At 46.3% G+C, this 19374-nt stretch overlaps 2 protein-coding genes across 3 annotated transcripts in view; both read left to right on the top strand.

The window, feature by feature from the left end:
- The window catches only part of SPAG5 (sperm associated antigen 5), a 20462-nt gene extending 2212 nt beyond the window's left edge, over window positions 1–18250 (top strand). The window contains exons 3-24 of the mRNA XM_021704235.2: window positions 3307–4397; window positions 4494–4671; window positions 9572–9646; window positions 9856–9948; window positions 10042–10176; window positions 10376–10495; window positions 10618–10710; window positions 10813–10926; window positions 11289–11382; window positions 11601–11748; window positions 11828–11930; window positions 12118–12251; window positions 12691–12829; window positions 15643–15754; window positions 15922–16008; window positions 16270–16390; window positions 16507–16618; window positions 17008–17088; window positions 17256–17411; window positions 17499–17573; window positions 17705–17785; window positions 18016–18250. Coding sequence (XP_021559910.1) covers window positions 3307–4397; window positions 4494–4671; window positions 9572–9646; window positions 9856–9948; window positions 10042–10176; window positions 10376–10495; window positions 10618–10710; window positions 10813–10926; window positions 11289–11382; window positions 11601–11748; window positions 11828–11930; window positions 12118–12251; window positions 12691–12829; window positions 15643–15754; window positions 15922–16008; window positions 16270–16390; window positions 16507–16618; window positions 17008–17088; window positions 17256–17411; window positions 17499–17573; window positions 17705–17785; window positions 18016–18087 — 3414 coding nt within the window. The 3' untranslated portion in view covers window positions 18088–18250. The remainder of the gene's footprint in view (window positions 1–3306; window positions 4398–4493; window positions 4672–9571; window positions 9647–9855; window positions 9949–10041; window positions 10177–10375; window positions 10496–10617; window positions 10711–10812; window positions 10927–11288; window positions 11383–11600; window positions 11749–11827; window positions 11931–12117; window positions 12252–12690; window positions 12830–15642; window positions 15755–15921; window positions 16009–16269; window positions 16391–16506; window positions 16619–17007; window positions 17089–17255; window positions 17412–17498; window positions 17574–17704; window positions 17786–18015) is intronic.
- A 594-nt stretch (window positions 18251–18844) lies between these two features.
- The window catches only part of ALDOC (aldolase, fructose-bisphosphate C), a 3886-nt gene continuing 3356 nt past the window's right edge, over window positions 18845–19374 (top strand). The window contains exon 1 of one of the 2 annotated variants that reach the window (XM_044921849.1): window positions 18845–18993. The gene's annotated coding sequence lies outside the window, so the exon portion shown is untranslated. The remainder of the gene's footprint in view (window positions 18994–19374) is intronic. The other variant, XM_044921850.1, reaches the window with a different exon arrangement.

Here is a 19374-nt window from a genome sequence, read left to right on the forward strand (position 1 = left end):
TTAAAGATTTTATTTATTTATTTGAGAGAGAGAGAATGAGAGAGAGAAAGCACATGAGAGGGGGGAGGGTCAGAGGGAGAAGCAGACTCCCCGCCGAGCAGGGAGCCCGATGCGGGACTCGATCCAGGGACTCCAGGATCATGACCTGAGCCGAAGGCAGTCGCTTAACCAACTGAGCCACCCAGGCGCCCAAAAATTTTTTTTTTTTTTTAAAGATTTTATTTATTTATTTGACAGAGAGAGACACAGCGAGAGAGGGAACACAAGCAGGGGGAGTGGGAGAGGGAGAAGCAGGCTTCCTGCAGAGCGGAGAGCCCGACGCGGGGCTCGATCCCAGAACCCCGGGATCATGACCTGAGCCGAAGGCAGACGCTTAACGACTGAGCCACCCCGGCACCCCTGCTTTTTTTTTTTTTTTTTCCTAAAGATTTATTTATTTGACAGAGAGAGACACAGCGAGAGAGGGAACACAAGCAGGGGGAGTGGGAGAGGGAGAAGCAGGCCTCCCGCGGAGCAGGAAGCCCGATGCGGGGCTCGATCCCAGGACCCTGGGATCATGACCCGAGCCGAAGGCAGACGCCCAACAACTGAGCCACCCAGCAGGCGCCCCTGCTTTTAAAATTTTTGATTATTGGGCGCCTGGGTGGCTCAGTTGGTTGAGCGACTGTGCCCTCAGAGGGGAGTCTGCTGGAGATTTTTTCTCTCTCCCTTCTTTGCCTCCCCTTCCCTGCACGCATATGTGCGCTTGCTCTCTCTCTCTCTCTCTCTCTCTAAAATCCTTAAAACAATTTTCCACATCCTCACCAACACTTGTTATTTTTTGTTTTGTTTTTGATAGTGGCCATTTTAATGGGTGTGAGGTGTTATCTCATTGTGGTTTTTATTTGCATTTTCCTAATGATTAGTGATGTTGCGCATCTTTTCATGTACTTGTTGGTCATTTGTATGTTTTACATTGAGAAATGTCTATTTGAGTCTTTTGCCCATTTTTAAATTGGGTTATTTTGTTGTTGCTGTTGTTGTTTAGTTGTAGGAGTTCTTTATATATTCTGGATATTAACCCCTTACCAGTTTTAAGATTTTCAAATATTTTTTCCTTAAGTGATAAAAAGAATAAATAGAAACTTGTTAAACACAGCAAAAACTGTAAGGTGCACTTTTGCATTTCTCAAAGTCTTTGGTTTGTATATATAGTTTCTGGGCTATTTAGTGCAGACTGATTTATGTTTTTTATAACATATCTTCACTTATGTCTTTTATCACAGTAGTGCTCTAACCTTACTAATATTTCTTTTTTTTTAAGATTTTGTTTATTTGAAAGAGAGAGAGAGGGAGAGGGAGAGAGAGCACAGAGGGAGAGGGAGAAGCAGACTCCACACTGAGCAGGAAGCCCAACATGACGCTTGATCCCAGGACCCTGGGATCATGACCCGAGCTGAAGGCAGCCACTCAACCAACTGAGCCACCCAGGCGCCCCATAACCTTGCTAATAGTTCAGTCTTTGTTCTCTTTGTTTGTTTTTGCCTCATATCTCTTTGCTATCTGCTTTATTTTCTACTTTTCCTTTAAAGCATTTGGAAAGAAAAACTTTTTTTTTTTTTTTAAGATTTTATTTATTTGAGAGAGACAGAGATAGTCAGAGCGAGCACAAGTGGGGATGAGAGAGAGAAGCAGATTCCCTGCTGAGCAGGGAGCCCAATGTGGAACTCGATCCCAGGACCCTGGGATCATGACCTGAGCCGAAGGCAGACACTCAACTGACTGAGCCACCCAGGCGCCCGGAAAGAAAAACTTTTAAAAATTGAAATAAAATATGTGAAAGTACATAAAATATACAGCTTAACACATTTGTATAAAGCATACCCATCAATGTAACCAACACTCAGTCAGCAAATTGCCAGAGTATCAGAAGCCCTTTTTAGCTCAACTTTATGTTTTAAAGTTTCATCCACTGCTGTAAATTAGAGATTTCATGTAAGTCTGATTTTTTTTTTTTTTTTTGGTAAAGAATTGGTCTTTCTGTCTCAAGCTTCTAAAATAGTTTTATCTTCCTTATATACTTCAGTAATTTTATTTTTCTTATCAATCTTGCTTGGAACTTGGTGAGCCATTTCAATATGCAAACTCTGGTCCTTCTTTACCTCAGAGAAATTTCCTTCTAGTTTTGTTAATTAGTGCCTCCTATAAGTGTTCTCTTTTTTCATGGAACTTCTTTTCCTCACATGTTAGGCTTACTGGATTTATCTTCCAATTCTTTTAGCTTTTCCCTAAGATTTATATTTCTTTTTATTTTTGTCTTTGCTTTAAGATATTATTCCACTTGATTATCCAGGCCAATAATTCCAGCCTCTACTCTGATCATTGTCTTTCAATTCATTTTACTGATTTTTTTAGGTTTAAAAGTATTATTAATTCCAGAAGGTCTTTGTGTTTTGTGTTGTACTTGAGTGTTGTACTTGAATCTTCTTACATTGTTTTGTTTCTTCCAACAGCTGTGTTTTGTTAGGGTCTACTTTTACTGTCTTAGGGTTTGTCCTTTCTCTGGCTACTAGATCTACTTAAGTACATTCATACTTTCCTTTTCTTGTTCATTGAGTCTCAGGACCAGCAACCCTGCAGGTGGTAGAAGGCACAGTGGTCTTTGTCCCTCTGAACCAGCATATGGGGGGGTTGTCAGTCCTTTACGAGGCACCAGGAAGAAGTCTCTGCTCTTCATTTTCCTCTGCTATAAAGGGTAGGGCTCTTCAAATCCCAAGGGTTAAATGGATTCAACCCATGTGTTCAGGACACCCTCAACTCTTGAGGCCAGGGTAGGTTGATGTTGCCCTTTTCCCTAGGGTCCATGGATCTCTGTGGGCCCCAGCAAGACATTACAGTAACTCTGGTCCCCAATTTCTCTCTATCCCAGAAGAGAGAAAATCTTGGAGCAACTCCAGAGTTTGGCAGAGCTTACCTAGGGATCCTTCCTACCCATTCCTCTAAAAGTGGGTTGGAGTTAGGATTGGAGATGAGTGGGGTCACATTCAAGCTACCATCTCCCCAGGATATGGATAGATTATCTCAGCCTTGTTTATATTGTAGGCTGGTTCACTTGCAAGGACCTAAGATGGTTTCCCAGCTTTAGTTAGGTTCAGTTTAGGTTTAGTTTAGGGTTTCTTTAGTGAGCAGCAAGGCTTAGCCAAGTTTTTACCTACGCAGAGGTAATGAAAACTTTTCCTTGAGTTCAGGCAGTATCCTGTACCTATAAGTATATGTTGGGAACCTGAACTGACTGCCTTGGTCAACTACTTTTGTTTTCTTTGGCAGGAAGGCAGCAACACCGCATCTTCACTGGATTTTGTCAATGCCAAGAGGACAGATTCCCCTTCAGAGCAGTTCAGCCATCCCTCAAAGTGGCTAGAAGCTTGTCAACATGAATCAGATGAGCAGCCCCTAGATCTGAATCCCCAAACCAACTCTACTCCCAAAATATCTGAGGAAGCAGTAGATCCACTGGACAACAATGTGGTTAAAACTATGGTCCTTGTACCCTCTCCAGTGGGGCAGCAGCAAGACGTTACACTTGAGGCTCATTTAGATACCATGGCAGAGACAAACAGCATCTCTCTAAATGAGCCTTTGAGGCCAGGAGATCTGCTAAGAGAGGGGGTGGCGGCCTGCAAAGAAGACAGCTTTTCAGAAGTTGTTCCTGCTATGCCTGAGAAACCTACATTTCAGCACCCTCCGTCCCACATCTTGGAGTGTCTACCAAATCCCTGTTCTGAGCAGCAGCCGCACTGCTCCAGAGAAAGCCTCCAGAGCAGTAAGACTGATGCTGTGGCTGAGGACTTAATCCCTTCTGAAAGTAGTATCTCTTTGCCTTCCTCCATGCTCTGGCTCTCCCCTTCAGCTGCCTTAGCAGCAGATTTCCCGGTCAGTCATGTGGACCCAGGGGAGGAAATTGTAAAGTACAGATCTGTAGAGGAAAAAGAACTTAGCTTTCCCACACTCCCTGAGAAGGCTGAATTAGGAGATCAAGCACTTGTCTCAAATATGGAAGCTACTCCATTCATGTGCCTGACCCCAAATCTAGGAGAAATGGAATCCCAGGCAGCTCCAGGCCCAGCAGTAGAAGATGCTAGTAGGGTTCTCATCTCTGATACAGGGCCTTGGATGTCCCCACTGGCCTGGCTGGAAAAAGATATAAATACTTCGATCATGCTGGAAAATCTCCGCCAGAGCTTATCCCTTCCCTCTGTGCTTCAGGATGCTGCGATTAGCACCACCCCTTTCCCTACTTGCTCGGTGGGGACTCGGTTTACTCCCCCAGCAGCACAGGAAAAGAGTACAAACACCTCCCAGACAGGCCCAACGGGTATCAAGGATGGTACTTCTGAGACAGAGCACTTCCTATGGGGGTAAGTGTCCCTGTATCTTTGTGTCTCCTGGGCTCCATTCACCTGGACCGGTTGCTCCCATCCCTTCCCCTTTCTTCTTGTGTTCTCTTGCTGCAGCAACCATCCTCTGGATCTGACTGCCTTATCTCGACATGACCTAGAAGATAACCTGCTGAGCTCTCTTGTCATCCTGGAGGTTCTCTCCCGCCAGCTGCGGGACTGGAAGAGCCAGGTGACTGTCTCTCCCTCAGAAGTTCACGACAGTACCACACAGACTGACACATCTCCCAGTGGGGTAAGAAGGTTCTTCCCAGTGGGCCCTCTTCTTTAAAATATGTATAAAAGCTGAGGATCTGGAAAATCCCTTAAAGCTGTGGGTACTCATTTTACCCCTGGGCTATATCACAATTTTCCAAGGGAATATAAGCAAGGAAAGTTTTAAAGGAATCAGTTTCTAGATCTTCATCTTCCACATGTACTCTGGACTAATTTTTTTCTTTCCTACTTCCCCATTCTCAGTGGCCCTTGCCTACTTTACTAAAGAGCAGCGTATTCACTACCTATCCTGAATCTTACATTGTCAAGGAATAGCAATCAAAGGATAATAGAAAATCTTTGTGTACATGCTGAGAAAGCAAATGGCTGCAATGATAATGTGACACATCATTTTTGCATGCTTTCAACAAAATTGAAGGAAGACTTTAGTTATGTTTGTGAATCATTAAAAATTTTGACAGAAGTTCACTATTGAGATTTTTGGCATGTATTTCCAAAGGAGTGCCTAGAATTGGGTGACATGCCCTCTTCTCTTCCTCCATTCCTACTCATTTCCATTATTTATGTGAAGCAGATTCTCGGTGTTTACATCTATAAGAAAGGAAAATCAGCATAGAATTGTTGCTGAGCCGGGCGCCTGGGTGGCTCAGTTGGTTAGGCGACTGCCTTCGGCTCAGGTCATGATCCTGGAGTCCCGGGATCGAGTCCCGCATCGGGCTCCCTGCTCGGCAGAGAGCCTGCTTCTCCCTCTGACCCTCCCCCCTCTCATGTGCTCTCTCTCTCTCTCTCATTCTCTCTGTCTCAAATAAATAAATAAAATCTTTTAAAAAGAGAAAAAAAAAAAAAAAAAAAGAATTGTTGCTGAGCCATGTCTTAATGTAGGAATTACAGTAATCCACAGACACATGAACTAATAAGGGGAGGGAAGCACTACCCTTTTTATTAATAGACGATTCCCAATAAAATTTTACTGGGTAAAATAGACTTCTGTTGTTGCAGAGATATTGATTAATGATAGACTTTAAATATATTATAGATTTAAAATATATTACATGAGGATAAAATTCTGAGAGTAAAAATACAGGTTCAAGGAAGAAAAGGGATGATAAAAAATTTGACTTTTTTTAAAAAAAGGTTTATTTATCTGAGAGGGAGAATGCACACACCTGCAAAGGGGCAGAGGGAGAGGGAGGAGAGAAGCAGACTCCCCACTGAGGGTGGAGCCTGACACAGGGCTTGATCTCATGACCCTGAAATCCTGACCTGAGCTGAAATCAAGAGTTGGACGCTTAACCAACTGAGCCACCCAGGGGCCCCCAAATTTCTGACTTTTAAGAAGAGCTTCTTTGTGCATTTTTTAAAAAGATTTATTTATTTGAGAGAGAGAGTGCACAGGGGCAGAGGAAAAGGGAGAGAGAATCCTCAAGTCAACTCCCTACTGAGTGCAGAGTCCCATGTGGGGCTCGATTCCAGGACCCTGAGACCATGACCTGAGCCAAAGTCAAGAGTTGGACACTTAACTGAGCCACCCAGGGGCCCCTGCTTATACATTTTTTAATGTCATCAAATAGGTATTAAATCAGTATGACGGGATGCCTGGGTGGCTCAGTCGTTAAGCGTCTGCCTTCGGCTCAGGTCATGATCCCAGGGTCCTGGGATCGAGCCCTGCACTGGGCTCCCTGCTCGGCGGGAAGCCTGCTTCTCCCTCTCCCACTCCCCCTCTTGTGTTCCTGCCCTCACTAACTCTCTCTCTGTCAAATAAATAAATAAGATCTTTAAAAAATAAATAAGTAAATATGGCATGTGTTATATTTATACCATTGGATATATTTAAGAGTGATTTAACAGTTTTATTCCAAACTATCAATATTTATTTATTTATTTATTATGGTTTTATTTATTTGAGAGAGAGAGCATGCTGAGCGGGGAGCCCGATGTGAGGCTCAATCCCACGACCCTGCGATCATGACCCTAGCCGAAGGCAGACGCTTAACCGACTAAGCCACCCAGGTGCCCCTCAAACTATCAATATCTATAACAGTTGAAATTACAGCCTTTGTAACATTTTAAACTTAAGAGTACTCAGTCTTTCAAAGTTATTCTGCGAGATATGAGAAGAAAACAGTTTAAAGACCACTGTTCTGGAGGTCTCTGGTTGTGACAGCACGGGCTGAGGAAGAAAGGGAATGGTGTGGGGCGCCTGAGTGGCTCAGTTGGTTAAGCGACTGCCTTCAGCTCAGGTCATGATCCTGGAGTCCCGGGATCGAGTCCCGCATCGGGCTCCCTGCTCAGCAGGGGGTCTGCTTCTCCCTCTGACCCTCCTCCCTCTCATGCTCTCTATCTCTCATTCTCTCTCTCTCAAATAAATAAATTAAAAAAAAAAAGAAAGAAAGGGAATGGTGTCCAGGGAAGTAATTGAGAGCTTCAGTCTTGTGGCCTTTGAGGTAATGGGTGGGCTGCTAAGAAGAGATGGTCTCCAAAGGCCCAAAGACCTGGGGTTGAAAATATCCTCAACATAATGACTTTACCTTCTGCCAAAATCTTGACCTCATTCCCCATCCCTGAGTCGGCCTCGTACCCTCCTTCCCTGAAGCTTGCCAAATCCCTTTGGAGGCCACTGAGCCAGAGCCAAAGAGGGGCAGTGACAGCACCTGCTGCCATTCCCCATCAGAGTGTCCTGTCCTTACCACTTGGCTGCCTCCTTCACACTAATCTCATCACTTGCCTGACCGCCCAGCTCTGAGCAGCATGCGTGCCCTGTCTGGGGCTCATGGAGCCCTGCGTGCCTTACCACACGATGCAGTGGGGAATAATGGCCACTCTGCGGGGGAGGGGAGCCGTGAACTCCACAAGCTCTGTGCCCTTAAATCCAGACTGCTGTGACGTCGTGACTCAGCACTGCTGCTCCCGCAGTTGTTGTCTCAGATGACGGCTCCCTGCTTTTCTCTCAGAACTTGAGTCTCTGTATGGCTGCTGCCTCGAGATCATACTTCTCCACTCTACATAACATACTAATTTTTATCTGCATGAAGATAACGCGTAGCCAAAGAATGAGAAAATAAAAATGACTAAGAAATATTTGAGAAGGTTACTGGGAGTCAAGAGAATTGCAAATCAGAACAATGAGATGCTATTTTTGTCTCATGAAATGGCAAAAAATAAAATAGATGATGCTGGTAAGTATTGTCCCATTGTCAGTAGGGTGTATAAATTGGTTCAACCTTTTTTGAAAGTAGTTTAAGGAAGACCCTTAAAGCAATTCAAACTTTTTGACCCAGTAGTTCTACTTCTAGGGATGTATCCTAAGGGTAAAAAAATGCTGCATAAAGACAGTAGCCTTTTTAAAAATGATGAAAGAATGTAATGAAAAATAATGGTACACCATAAGATGGGATATTCTGCAACCTAACTTTAAAGTATGCTTATGAAGAGTTATTAATAACATGGAAAGGAAGTATAACATAAGTCATGGTTTTTAAAGAAAGGAAATCAGAGTTCAGATAATTTCTGAGAGGCTTTGAGGTAAGGTAAAGTATCAGCAGAAGTTAAAAATGAGTGGTACTCTAAGAGGTCCCCCTAAAGCAGATGTTCCAGTCTCAAACTATTTCAGTGAAGAGAGTGAATATAAATTGAGGGTTAAATAACATTAGTATAATAAAATTAAGTAATAAAAGCAGGACCCCACGTTTATTTATGTTATAATCTCAGTTGTGATTTTCTTAAGCATTACTGTCTTTCGGGTGCCTGGGTGGCTCAGTTGGTTGAGCGACTGCCTTCGGCTCAGGTCATGGTCCCGGGGTCCTGGGATCGAGTCCCGCATCGGGCTCCCTGCTCTGCGGGGAGCCTGCTTCTCCCTCTCCAACTCCCCCTGCTTGTGTTCCCTCTCTCGCTGTGTCTCTCTCTGTCAAATAAATAAATAAAATCTAAAAAAAAAAGCATTACTGTCTTTCATCATACCTAAAACACTGTCAATATTAAGATGCATCCTAATTTCAGTGGCATTATCGTATAAAAAGATAATCATCTTAGAATTTATTGAATATGGTAGTTTTTTTTTTTTAATATTTATTTATTTGACACAGAGAGAGCCCAAGCAAGGGGAGCGGCAGGCAGAGGGAGAGGGAGAAGCAGGCTCCCCACTGAGCAGGGAGAGCCCGATGCAAGACTTGATCCCAGAACCCCGGGATCGTGACCTGAACTGAAGGCAGACGCTTAACCAACTGAGCCACCCAGATGCCCTGAATATGGTAGTTTCTTTCTAAATCAGTAGTCTGCAACTTTTTTTTTCTCCCTGACACCTGAGGGAAGTAATATACTCCTCAGTTACAGCAAATTCCTATAGCAAGAAAATCTCTGGTATGGGGTTATATCGAAATCTTTTGGGGTAGTTGCTATACTGTTGGTTAAGAATCATTGCTCCAGGGGCCCCTGGATGGCTCAGTTGGTTAAGCGTACAACTCTTGATTTCGGATCAAGTCATGATGTCAGGGTCCTGGGATAGAGTCCTGTGTCTGGCTCTGCACTTAGTGGGGAGTCTGCTTGACCCTCTCCCTCCCCCTCTGCCCCTCTCCCTGCTCATGCTTGCTCGCTCGCTCGCTCTCTCAAATAAATAAATAAAATCTTGGGGGGAAAAAAAAAAGAATCATTGCTCTAGGTGGTGAAATTATTAATGGCTTCTTTTTCCATTTTACTCACTCTATATTTACAAGAAACATGTCATCCTTATAGTTAGAAAAAAAGTTATTTTGAAAAGGAATTTTTTATGTACCTCTGGATTTTTTTCTGACTCGGCTTATCGAGCTGTGAGCCTTGCTCCTGCTTTTAATCGGAGAGGTTCCTGGATCTCGGTGGGTGGGAGGGGGAATGTGGTGCTGGTGGTGCATGTTGTATGCAAAGGGCACAACTGTTTCTCTGACTAGATAAGTAAGAAACCTCAGCATCTTCAGGAGAGCCAAGAGATTGCACAGGCTTTGCAGCAGGCCAGGAATGTCATGGTAAGTATTGACTGACCTTATACCATCTCTGGGTCTCCTGTGAAGATCAAGAATGGAGAATCCTGGGTGGTTAGCAGATGGTGATATCTTCTCCCTATTGGGAGCTTGGAAATGGGATCAGTGGTTTCCCCTCCCAGTGTCCTTGCTTACTTCCTGCTTAGTGACTTTATTTGATCTCTGATCTAACCTAACCACCTTTCCCTCTACAGCAGTCATGGGTGCTGGTTTCTAAAGAGCTGATATCCTTGCTTCATCTATCTCTGTTGCACTTAGAGGAAGATAAAACTACCGTGAGTCAGGAGGTAAGCAGCATGAAGGTGAAGGCAGGGGCCTTTGGTGAGACTGAAAGGTCCCAAAAAAGGAACCAGATGCAGGGTCTGATTCTTATCTCGTAGTCTCGGCGTGCAGAAACCCTGGTCTCCTGCTGTTGTGAAGTGTTGAAGAAATTGAAGGCAAGGCTCCAGAGCCTCAAAGCAGAAAGGGAGGAGGCAAAGCACAAAGAGGAAATGGCCCTCAGGGGCAAGGATGCGGTAAGGTGCCAGGCCTTTGTTCCCGGGTGTGGGAGGTCTCTTCCTCAGGGTTCCTGCAGGAACACAAATTCGCTTGAGACACAGATGGGTGGCCTAAGAACTGCCTGCCCTGGGGAATAATGAACTAAACTACTTGTGTGGTAGAGAGTTAGGGCTTTTTGTGCTCTTTCGCCGCTCTGCCCACCTCTTCCCTCAATAGGCCGAGGCTGTGCTAGAGGCTTTCTGTGCACACGCCAGCCAGCGCATCAGCCAGCTAGAACAGGACCTGGCATCCATGGGGGACTTCAGAGGCCTTTTGAAGGAGACCCAGACCCAACTGGTAATTTGAAGGCATTTTCTTTCCTGGGATTCATCCTGAACAGTGGGAGGATGGCTATATACCCCCACTTTGTTGTATCCAGAGGGAAGGGGCCCTCTCTACAGGCAATCCTTCTTGTGTAGGTAGGGCTTCATGCTGAGCAAGAAGAGGTGGCTCAGCAGACAGTGAGTCTGACTTCAAACTTACAACAGGACTGGATATCCATGCAATTGGATGTGAGTATTTGGGGCCGTTATATCACTCCTTGACTCACAGCCAGCCCTATTAGGAGCCTTGCCTCAAAGGTGCTCTTCTGACCTGCTTGCTTCCCCTGGTAGTATGTAACATGGACATCCTTGCTGAGCCGGTCTCAACAACTCACAGAGAAACTCAAAGCCAAGAGCCAGCAGACCCTGCAGGAGCGTGATGCTGCAATTGAGGAAAAGCAGCAGGTATAAACCAGGAGTGGGGACTTCTTAGGCCTGCTTTCCTCCTCCTCTGCAGAAGGCCTTTCTGATGAGTGGTATCATTAGCCTCTTACCCTGGACCTGTCCTTTTTGCTACTCTGTGGGTTTAGAGACCAGCCAGGGCCCTTCACTGTAGATGGCCTTGGGCCCAGTTGTTTCCTTTGCTCTTCAGCACCTTCAGCTACTTTTCTCCTCTTTCTACTTTTTACTGGGGACCTTATTTCTGCAGTGTTGCTGCCCAGGAGCAAGGTGCTTTTCTGTTCTGTCCAGAAAGAGAAGCTGGGTTGGGTCCTAGGATTCCTGATTCAAAAAGAACCACAGGAGAAAAATCTATCTTTTCTTCCTAGGTTTCCAGGGAGCTGGAACAAGCTACTACCCATTTAGAGGACTGCAAAAGCCGAATAGAACAACTGGAGTTGGAAAACAGTCGCCTAGCAGCAGGTGGGGTGTGTGTGTGTGTGTGTGTGTGCATGTGTGTGTGTGTGCATGTGTGTGTGTGTACACATACATCCATACACGCACAAGCACTTGTGCCCCGCTGAAGCTTGGGGTGTGGCGGTAGAGCAAGGACGTGCTCTAGAGCATTTGTTTCAGAACAGAAGAACGGGGAGGTTTTGGCCTGATGTCTACATGGTGTCATTAGGATACTTTTGGTTTAGATCTCCGCGCTCAGCTGCAGAGTCTGGCCGGCATGGAGAGTCAGCTAAAAGAGCTACAGAGTCAGCATGCCCATTGTACCCAGGACCTGGCCATGAAGGATGCGTTGCTCTACCAGCTTACCCAGAGCAATGAGGAGCAGGCTACTCAGTGAGTTACCATTGGGTTACTGTGGCAGCCGGCGCCCCGGATGTAGGACTGCTGGGATCTAATATAAGGTCTCTGGCAGATGGCAAAAGGAAGAGGTGGCACTAAAACACATGCAGGCAGAGTTGCAGCAACAACAGGCTGTCCTGGCCAAGGAGGTGCAAGACCTGAAGGAGACCCTGGAGGTGAGGAACGTGGCAGGGCGCAGGGGAGCCGGTAGCAGCGCGACTCTTACCCGATGCTATGGAAGTGAGGTTTAGACTGGGGACCAGGAAAAGCCTCTCTTCCCAGGGCTCTAAAATTTCCCACTTAGCCTCATTTCCCTATCTCCCTCTCCCCTCCTTGCCTTCCTTCCTTTTCCTGTGTCCCTAGTTTGCAGACCAAGAGAATCAGGTTGCTCACCTAGAGCTGGGCCAGGTGGAGTGTCAGCTGAAAACCACACTGGAAGCACTCCGGGAGCGCAGTCTGCAGTGTGAGGACCTCAAGGACACTGTGGAGAACCTCAAGTAAGATTTCTGCCTTTCTGTGTTTCACCTACTAAGTGTTTATGTTTCCCAGGAGCACTTCAAGAAGCTAAAGTCTCCAAGAAGGAAATTGTAACAGGGTCCAAGAACCTCTTGTTTTCCTCTTTTTTTTTTTTTTAAGATGTTATTTATTCATTTGAAAGAGAAAGAGAGAGAGAACGAGAGCACGAGACAGGGGAGAACTAGAAAGAGAGGGACAAGCAGACTCTGCACTGAGTGCAGAGCCCAATGCAGGGCTTGATCCCAGGACCCTGAGATCATGACCTGAACCGAAATCAAGAGTCAGACGCCCAACTGACTGAGTCACCCAGGCGCCCCTTGTTTCCCTCTTTGAAAGTAGCTCTATGTGGGGATTTGGGAGAGGAGTTCAGAGAGGGTTGCCTGATCTTTGGCTGTTTTCTCTGTTCCTTCCTTATTTCAGGGCTAACCTGGCTAGCACCATAGCAGAGAACCAGGAACAACACCTGGAGAAGACACGCCAGTATTCCCAAGAGCTAGGGGTGCTGACTGAGCAACTGCAGAGACTCACCCTCTTCCTACAAGCAAAACTAAAGGAGAAGGTAGGATCTGGGGATTCCTTCTCTTCCTTTCTAATCATATCTTCAAACAAAGACAATTTTATTCCTTCCTTCCCAATCTGTAGATCTTTTATTTCCTTTTCTTGGCCTACTGCATTAGCTAGAACTTCTACCACTACGTGGAAAAGGAGGGTTAAAAGGGGACATCCTTGCCTTGTACCTGATCTTAGAGGGAAAGCTTGGACTTTCTCACCATTAAGTATGATGTTAGCTGCAGGCTTTTGTAGGTTGAGGAAGTCTCCTGTATTCCTAGTTTATGAGAGTTTCTCCATAACTTTATTGTATAGAATGATCTTCCTAAAACGCTACTCTTCTTCCATCTCTGACCTTCACTGACTTTCAGTCACCTACAGGACTTCATCCTGTCATTCAAACTTTTCTTCATCTGTCTCCTGCCTCTCTATTATGAGCCCTTTACTCCAACTAGATTGCCGGTATACTACACACATGCCCCATCTCTAATCATACCCAGGGTTGGGCTGTTACCACACCCATTTTCCTCTGTCTTCAAACTGGAAATACCTTTTCCTTTCCTTATCCTCCCTTTTTCACCTTCTTTGAAATGTTCCAGAATCACATGGACTCTGATCTCCTGCTATAGTCCTCGTGAACTTACTCTCCTTTTGCACTTGCATTAGTTTTCCTCGGATGTCTATTCTCTTCAACTAGATTATGTTTAAAGAAAGCAGATGGGATGCCTGGGTGGCTCCGTTGGTTAAGCATCCGACTTATTTCAGCGCAGGTCATGATCTCAGGGTCATAAGATCAAAGCCCCACGTTGGGCTCCACATTCAGTGGGGAGTCTACTGAGATTTTCTCTCTCTCCCTCTCACTCTGTCTCTTCCCCCGCACTTGCTCGTGCTCTTTCTCTCTCTCTCTCTCAAATAAATGAATAAATATTTAAAAAAAAAAATTAAGCAGAAATTTAGCCTTGCTTCTTTGGCTTTCCCACAGTGCACACTACACAATAAATTGTTGATATCTTTCAGAATAGTTAATTAGCTTATTCAACATTGAGAGGTACAACCAGGGTTCTGAAATTTGAAAGTGCTTATGATCTGACCCTAGTGTGTGCTGAGCGCAGGAAATGTGAAAGAATCCACAGTCTTGCAGGGAAGACAGGTATAAACTTGACATCTTGACTTGTGATCATGATAGAGGTCTGTGTGGAGAAAGCATCAGTTATACCTCTGAGAGTTAGCATGTCTTCTCAAAGCAAGTGATCCTTGGACAGAGTCTTGAGGTTTGGAAGTTTGTAGGGCAGGGTGGAGGAGGTGGGGTTATATAGGAAGGTGTACTAGGCAAAGGGAATGGTCTATGAAAGTCAGAGAGGCACTGTGTGTACTTTTTTGTAGTGTCTACCTTGTAACATGACCTGGGTTAGATGTTGGGGCTACAGGTAAACAAGGCAAGGCCCTGCTCATATGGAATTCGGCAAGTTTGGAGTCTGGGAAGTAGCTCTTCAGTATAGGAGCTATATGGGGCAAGAATGACAAGGAGACAAGACTAGAGAAGTAGACAGGAGGCCTGAAGGCTTGAACTAATGGCAATTATAGAAGGGGTAGACAGGAAAGTATGGACTGGATGAATTCAATACATATTTAGAAAATAGAAGTAATAGAACCTGGGTGACCAGTTTGGTGTAGGAGTAAGGTGGAAGAGTGAATGATGATCTCCAGATTGCTGGAAAGATGATGATACTTTCTAGAACTGGGGGTGGCACGCTTTTCCTATAAAGTACAATATAATATTTTCAGCTTTTTGAGCCATGTTGTCACTGTCTTAACTACTCAACTCTGCCTTTGTAGCTCAAGAGCAGCCATAGACAGTATGTAAATAAACGTGTATGGCTGTATTTCAATAAAACTTTATTTACCAAAACAGGTGGCAGGCCAGATTTGAACCGCAGGCTGTCATTTGCTGCCCTCCCAAACCCCCGGTCCTAGGATCGTAAATACAGGAGGAGGAACAGATTTTTGGTGTGATGGGACAGGGAAAATGGTGAGGTCAGCCTTATACATATTACATTTCAGGTGAACTATGGAGCATTCTGGTAGATTTTTCACAGGCAGTTGAGCCTTTGGGTCTGGAGATTGGGAAAATAATACACTTGAGAGAGAAAGGTTGAAAGGTCATCCACGTAGTAGTGGATGATTTTGTGGAGTTTCCAAGGCAAGGCCACCTGGGGAATGGATTAGAGTATAAAGAAGGCCAAGGATGAACCAGAAGGAGTCCAACAGTTTAAGGAAGGACCTGTGGATAGAGAGAATAAATAGAAAGGTATGAAGCCTGCGTATGAAGGAAAGAGTCATGTTCCAGAAGCTGAGAAAAGGAAGTTTCTAAAAGAAGAACATGGTCATTGATTATCAAATAGGTAAAACAAGAGCTGAAATGTGTCTGTTGAATTTGAAAGTAAGGATGCTATTGGTGAACCAAGCAAGAGTTTTGGTGAAATGGCGAGGCAGAAGACTTAAGTGTAGGGGGCTAGGTAGTCAATAGATGGTGACAATTTTAGGTAGGAAATGTAGGCTTCTTTATCTTTTTCTTAATCTGGAGGGGAAAGAGAAAATGCAGCTTAAAAATGGGATTTAAATTAAGAAGGTTTCTGGGTTTTATTGTTGTTGTTTTAGTGAGAGAATTAAGTTCAGGGAAAGGAGCTAATTGAGAAGGTGCTGATAGAGAAAAAAGGGAGTAGATAGAACAGCTTTCCAGAGGAGGTGGCTGGTGGGTACCTGGAAGTTCAGGAAATCACTAACCCTGAAGAGCAACTGATCATGTTTCTCCTTTACCCTTAGGCTGAACCAGAGACCCCCCTTGTAAGCACAGCCTGTGCTCCTGCCCAGGAATACCCTCCGCCTACTGACAGCGCCTTCTTGGGAAGCGTCTTGACAGCAATGGCAGATGAAGGTTAAAGGCCCTGGGATTTAAGGGTGGGAGAGTTGTGGCCCTGCCCCTCCTATCTTCATCTGTCGAAGATGCCCACCAGCAGACTTCTCTCTCCCTGGCTTCTGTTATGGCAGACCCTTGACTGGGTCACCAGAGGGGCCCTCTACCTTGGTTGGTTTTTGTTTTAGAGCCAGAAGCAACTCCTGTGCCCTTGCTTGGAAGTGACAAGAGTGCTTTCACCCGAGTAGCATCAATGGTTTCCCTTCAGCCTACAGGTTAGGATGGGCTCCAGGGATCCTGCCTCATTTCTAGATCTGGTACTAATGATAAAGAGTAAAGCAGTGAGAAGTAATTTGCTCTAAAAACCTCAATTTTATGTGGGCTCATTTTATTTCTGCCTTTTGGGATCTACAGTGTTCCGGAAATTCAAATCCTATGGGTGGGGAACATGGATAAGAGTTGTGGTGATGATGGCTCCACACTTCTTCCTTCCAGAGCCAAAGGGCTCTGCCTTTAGCTAGGACTTGCTCTTTCAGAGATCCCAGGCATGGAGAAGAGCCTGGCAGAAATGGGTACAATGACTGTGGAGCTTCAAAGCCTGTGTTCCCTGCTGCAAGAGTCTAAAGAAGAAGCCATCAGGACTCTGCAGCGAAAGATGTGAGTGGAGGGCAGTCTTGATTAGAGAGGGCAGGTCAGGTGAGACACTCCTTACGTCAAGGGCCCAGCCAGTGCCTGAGAGGACAGAAATAATGCTGAATTATTCCCTCCCCTAGTTGTGATCTGCAGGCTAGGCTACAGGCCCAGGAAGAACAGCATGAGGAAGCCCAGAAGGCAAAGGAGGCAGACATAGAGAAGCTGAACCAGGCCTTGTGCTTGCGCTACAAGGTGAAGGAGGGGCCTAGAAGTGGGGCGATGAAGAACTGGGGCAGCTCTACTGGCCCACTGGGAGCCATGGTGTCTCCAGGAATCTGGGTGGTGGGGATTTTCCAATCATCGCCCTAGTTTTGCCCTTCCTGGGGTCAGACATTTCACATGTTTGGGAATTAGCTATGGGCTGACCCATCTCCCAGGCTGACCTAGAAGTCAGGAACTCTGGCAGAACTCTCTCAACACTGAAATGTGCCTTGCCTGACATAGCCCTAGAGGAAGAATTGGAGTGTTATCAATTGGTATTATTGGAGCTGAACATGGGTCAGACACTAAATCCTATCTCCTGGCAAAGGCTGCTAAGAAGCCAGCTCTCTCAGTGCTTCTTACCTCCCTTTCCCTCACAGAATGAAAAGGAGCTCCAGGAAGTGATACAACAGCAGAACGAGAAGATCCTAGAGCAGATAGACAGGAGTGGCGAGCTCATAGTATGTTCAGTATGATGCCTGGCCCTCTGCTTTCTGTGTCTCTGATGGCTAGAATCTCAGATTCGGTGGGAATTGGATCCCTGGTCTACCCTTGTTCACCACATGGGATAAGAAGGGTAGAAAGGCCCTTTGAGAGCTACTGGATACCTCTCCATTCTCATCCCCAGAGCCTTAGAGAGGAGGTGACCCAGCTCACCCGCTCACTTCGGCGTGCGGAGACAGAGACTAAGGTGCTCCAAGAGACCCTGGCAGGTCAGCTGAACCCTGACTGTCAGCCTATGGCCACTAACTGGATCCAGGAGAAAGTGTGGCTCTCCCAAGAGGTGAGCGGTGACTCAGAGTTAGCAGAGGAGCTGGGCAGCTGGCGGGAACCCTAGGTTGTGCCTCTACTTATCTGGACATATCTACAGGTGGACAAATTGAGGGTGATGTTCCTGGAGATGAAAAATGAGAAGGCAAAACTCATGGTCAAGTTCCAGAGCCATGTAAGAATTCCCATGCCATTCTAAGGCCATTTCCCACTACTACTAGCAAGTGCTCTGCCGTATATTCCTTGCCCCACAAGCTATGCTGTTCTTCTGAGTGTAGGACTTAATGCAGCCTGTTTGTTTTCTAGAGAAACATACTAGAGGAGAATCTTCGACGCTCTGACAAGGAGTTAAAGAAACTAGATGACATTGTTCAGCATATTTATGAGGTAAGGGAAGGAGGGAGTTGATGCAGCTAAGGCACCTGGCATAGGGCTTGACCCCAGGAAGTACTCATGAGCATCGCTCTGGTTCCCAGCCTGTGCTGAGCACTGGGCCTGACTCACTGTTGCAGGCTTCTCTGTGGCTTCTACTTTCTCCCCTCTGACTCAGTTGGTGCTTCCTGGGGCTGGGAGCCTTGGACTTGTGACCCTGAGCTGCCTTTTATGCCTCTTCCCAGACTCTGCAGTCCATCCCAGAGGTTGTGAGGGGTTGCAAGGAGCTACAGGGATTGCTGGAATTTCTGAGCTAAGAAACTGAAAGCTGGAATGTGTTTTTCACCCCTTTTTACCTGCAATACTCCCTTACCCCAACACCAGGACCAATGGACAAAGAACTAGCTATGTTTAATGCTATTTAAATAAAATATATTTAATGTATTTCTTCAAATTCACTGAATCTTATTTCTTGGGGGTGGGGGGTGAATGAGGTTCAAGAAGCTTGTTGGCACTCCTGCTTGGGCACCCTCCATACAACCCTCCCACTGCATCCAGAGCCAAAGTTGGCTCCTCCTCCTCCCTTCTTTTGCTTTCTCAGATACTCTGGGCACTGGACTGCTTGTTCCCTGGCTCTTAGCCTGTGGGCGGGACAGACAAGGATTCATTCTCTTACCTTCTCCATCCCCCTCTAGGCTAGGCCCTGGTAAATAAGGGGGTGAGGACAGAGAAACTCAGTTCCTACTCCCTGCCTTGGACTATCACACTTTGTTGGTGCCTCTGCCTCTTTACCCCACCGGTTGTGACTATTTAGGTGACCTTCCTTCACCAGACCAGGCTCAGTCCCCAACATCCAGCCCAGTGCCCAGCACACGGTAAAGGCGATTGTGGCAGAAATGAGGGCAAGGCCATTTCCTGCCTCCCGGGGGGGCCCTGCTGTTAGAAAGGTGGGAGGGGGACAACAACCTCCGAGAACCTGACTGGGTAGTCACTCCACCGCGTCGCCCTGCCTCGGTGGGCGTGGTTCTGCTGGGTCACCAGTCCGGGGAGGGGGCGTGGCCAGGGCGGGGATGTGCCCGCCCCTCAGGGGAGTCACGTAGCTCTGCGGCATCCGCAGCCTCATTTACAGGAGCCTGAGCTACAGCCACAGCTGTTGCCGACCTGAATCCGCGCTGTTCCTGTGGCTGCCTCTGCTAACTGGCTGCGCACCTCGCAGCACACAGGTGAGGCCTCGGGCGAGGCGGGAGCTGCTCAGCATCTCCCCTTCCTCTTCCTGACTCTTCCCTCTATCACCCTTGCCCTGCTCCCGAGGGTCCTTGGATGTGCCTTCTCAGCTCTCTTCTTAATCCTCTCTCCTTTTTGTCCACTCAGAAATCCTGTGGTTCAGCCTCTCCCACAGTAACCCTTCCTCTTAGCTCTCATGCCCGGACCTCAGCTTTTCTAATTCCAAGTCTTCCTCTGCCTACTGGATTTTTCTTGGGGGTCAGCCTCTCCCACCCAGCCCATTTTCATCTCAGCCTGCTCCCTCTCCTAGGTTAAGTTCCCTGTCCAGTTGTCTTGCCTCCTCTGTCCTCCTGGTTTAGGTCTCTCCGCCAGCCCCCCCT

Source organism: Neomonachus schauinslandi, chromosome 15 (assembly GCF_002201575.2).
Source record: "Neomonachus schauinslandi chromosome 15, ASM220157v2, whole genome shotgun sequence".
Classification (NCBI taxonomy): domain Eukaryota; kingdom Metazoa; phylum Chordata; class Mammalia; order Carnivora; family Phocidae; genus Neomonachus; species Neomonachus schauinslandi.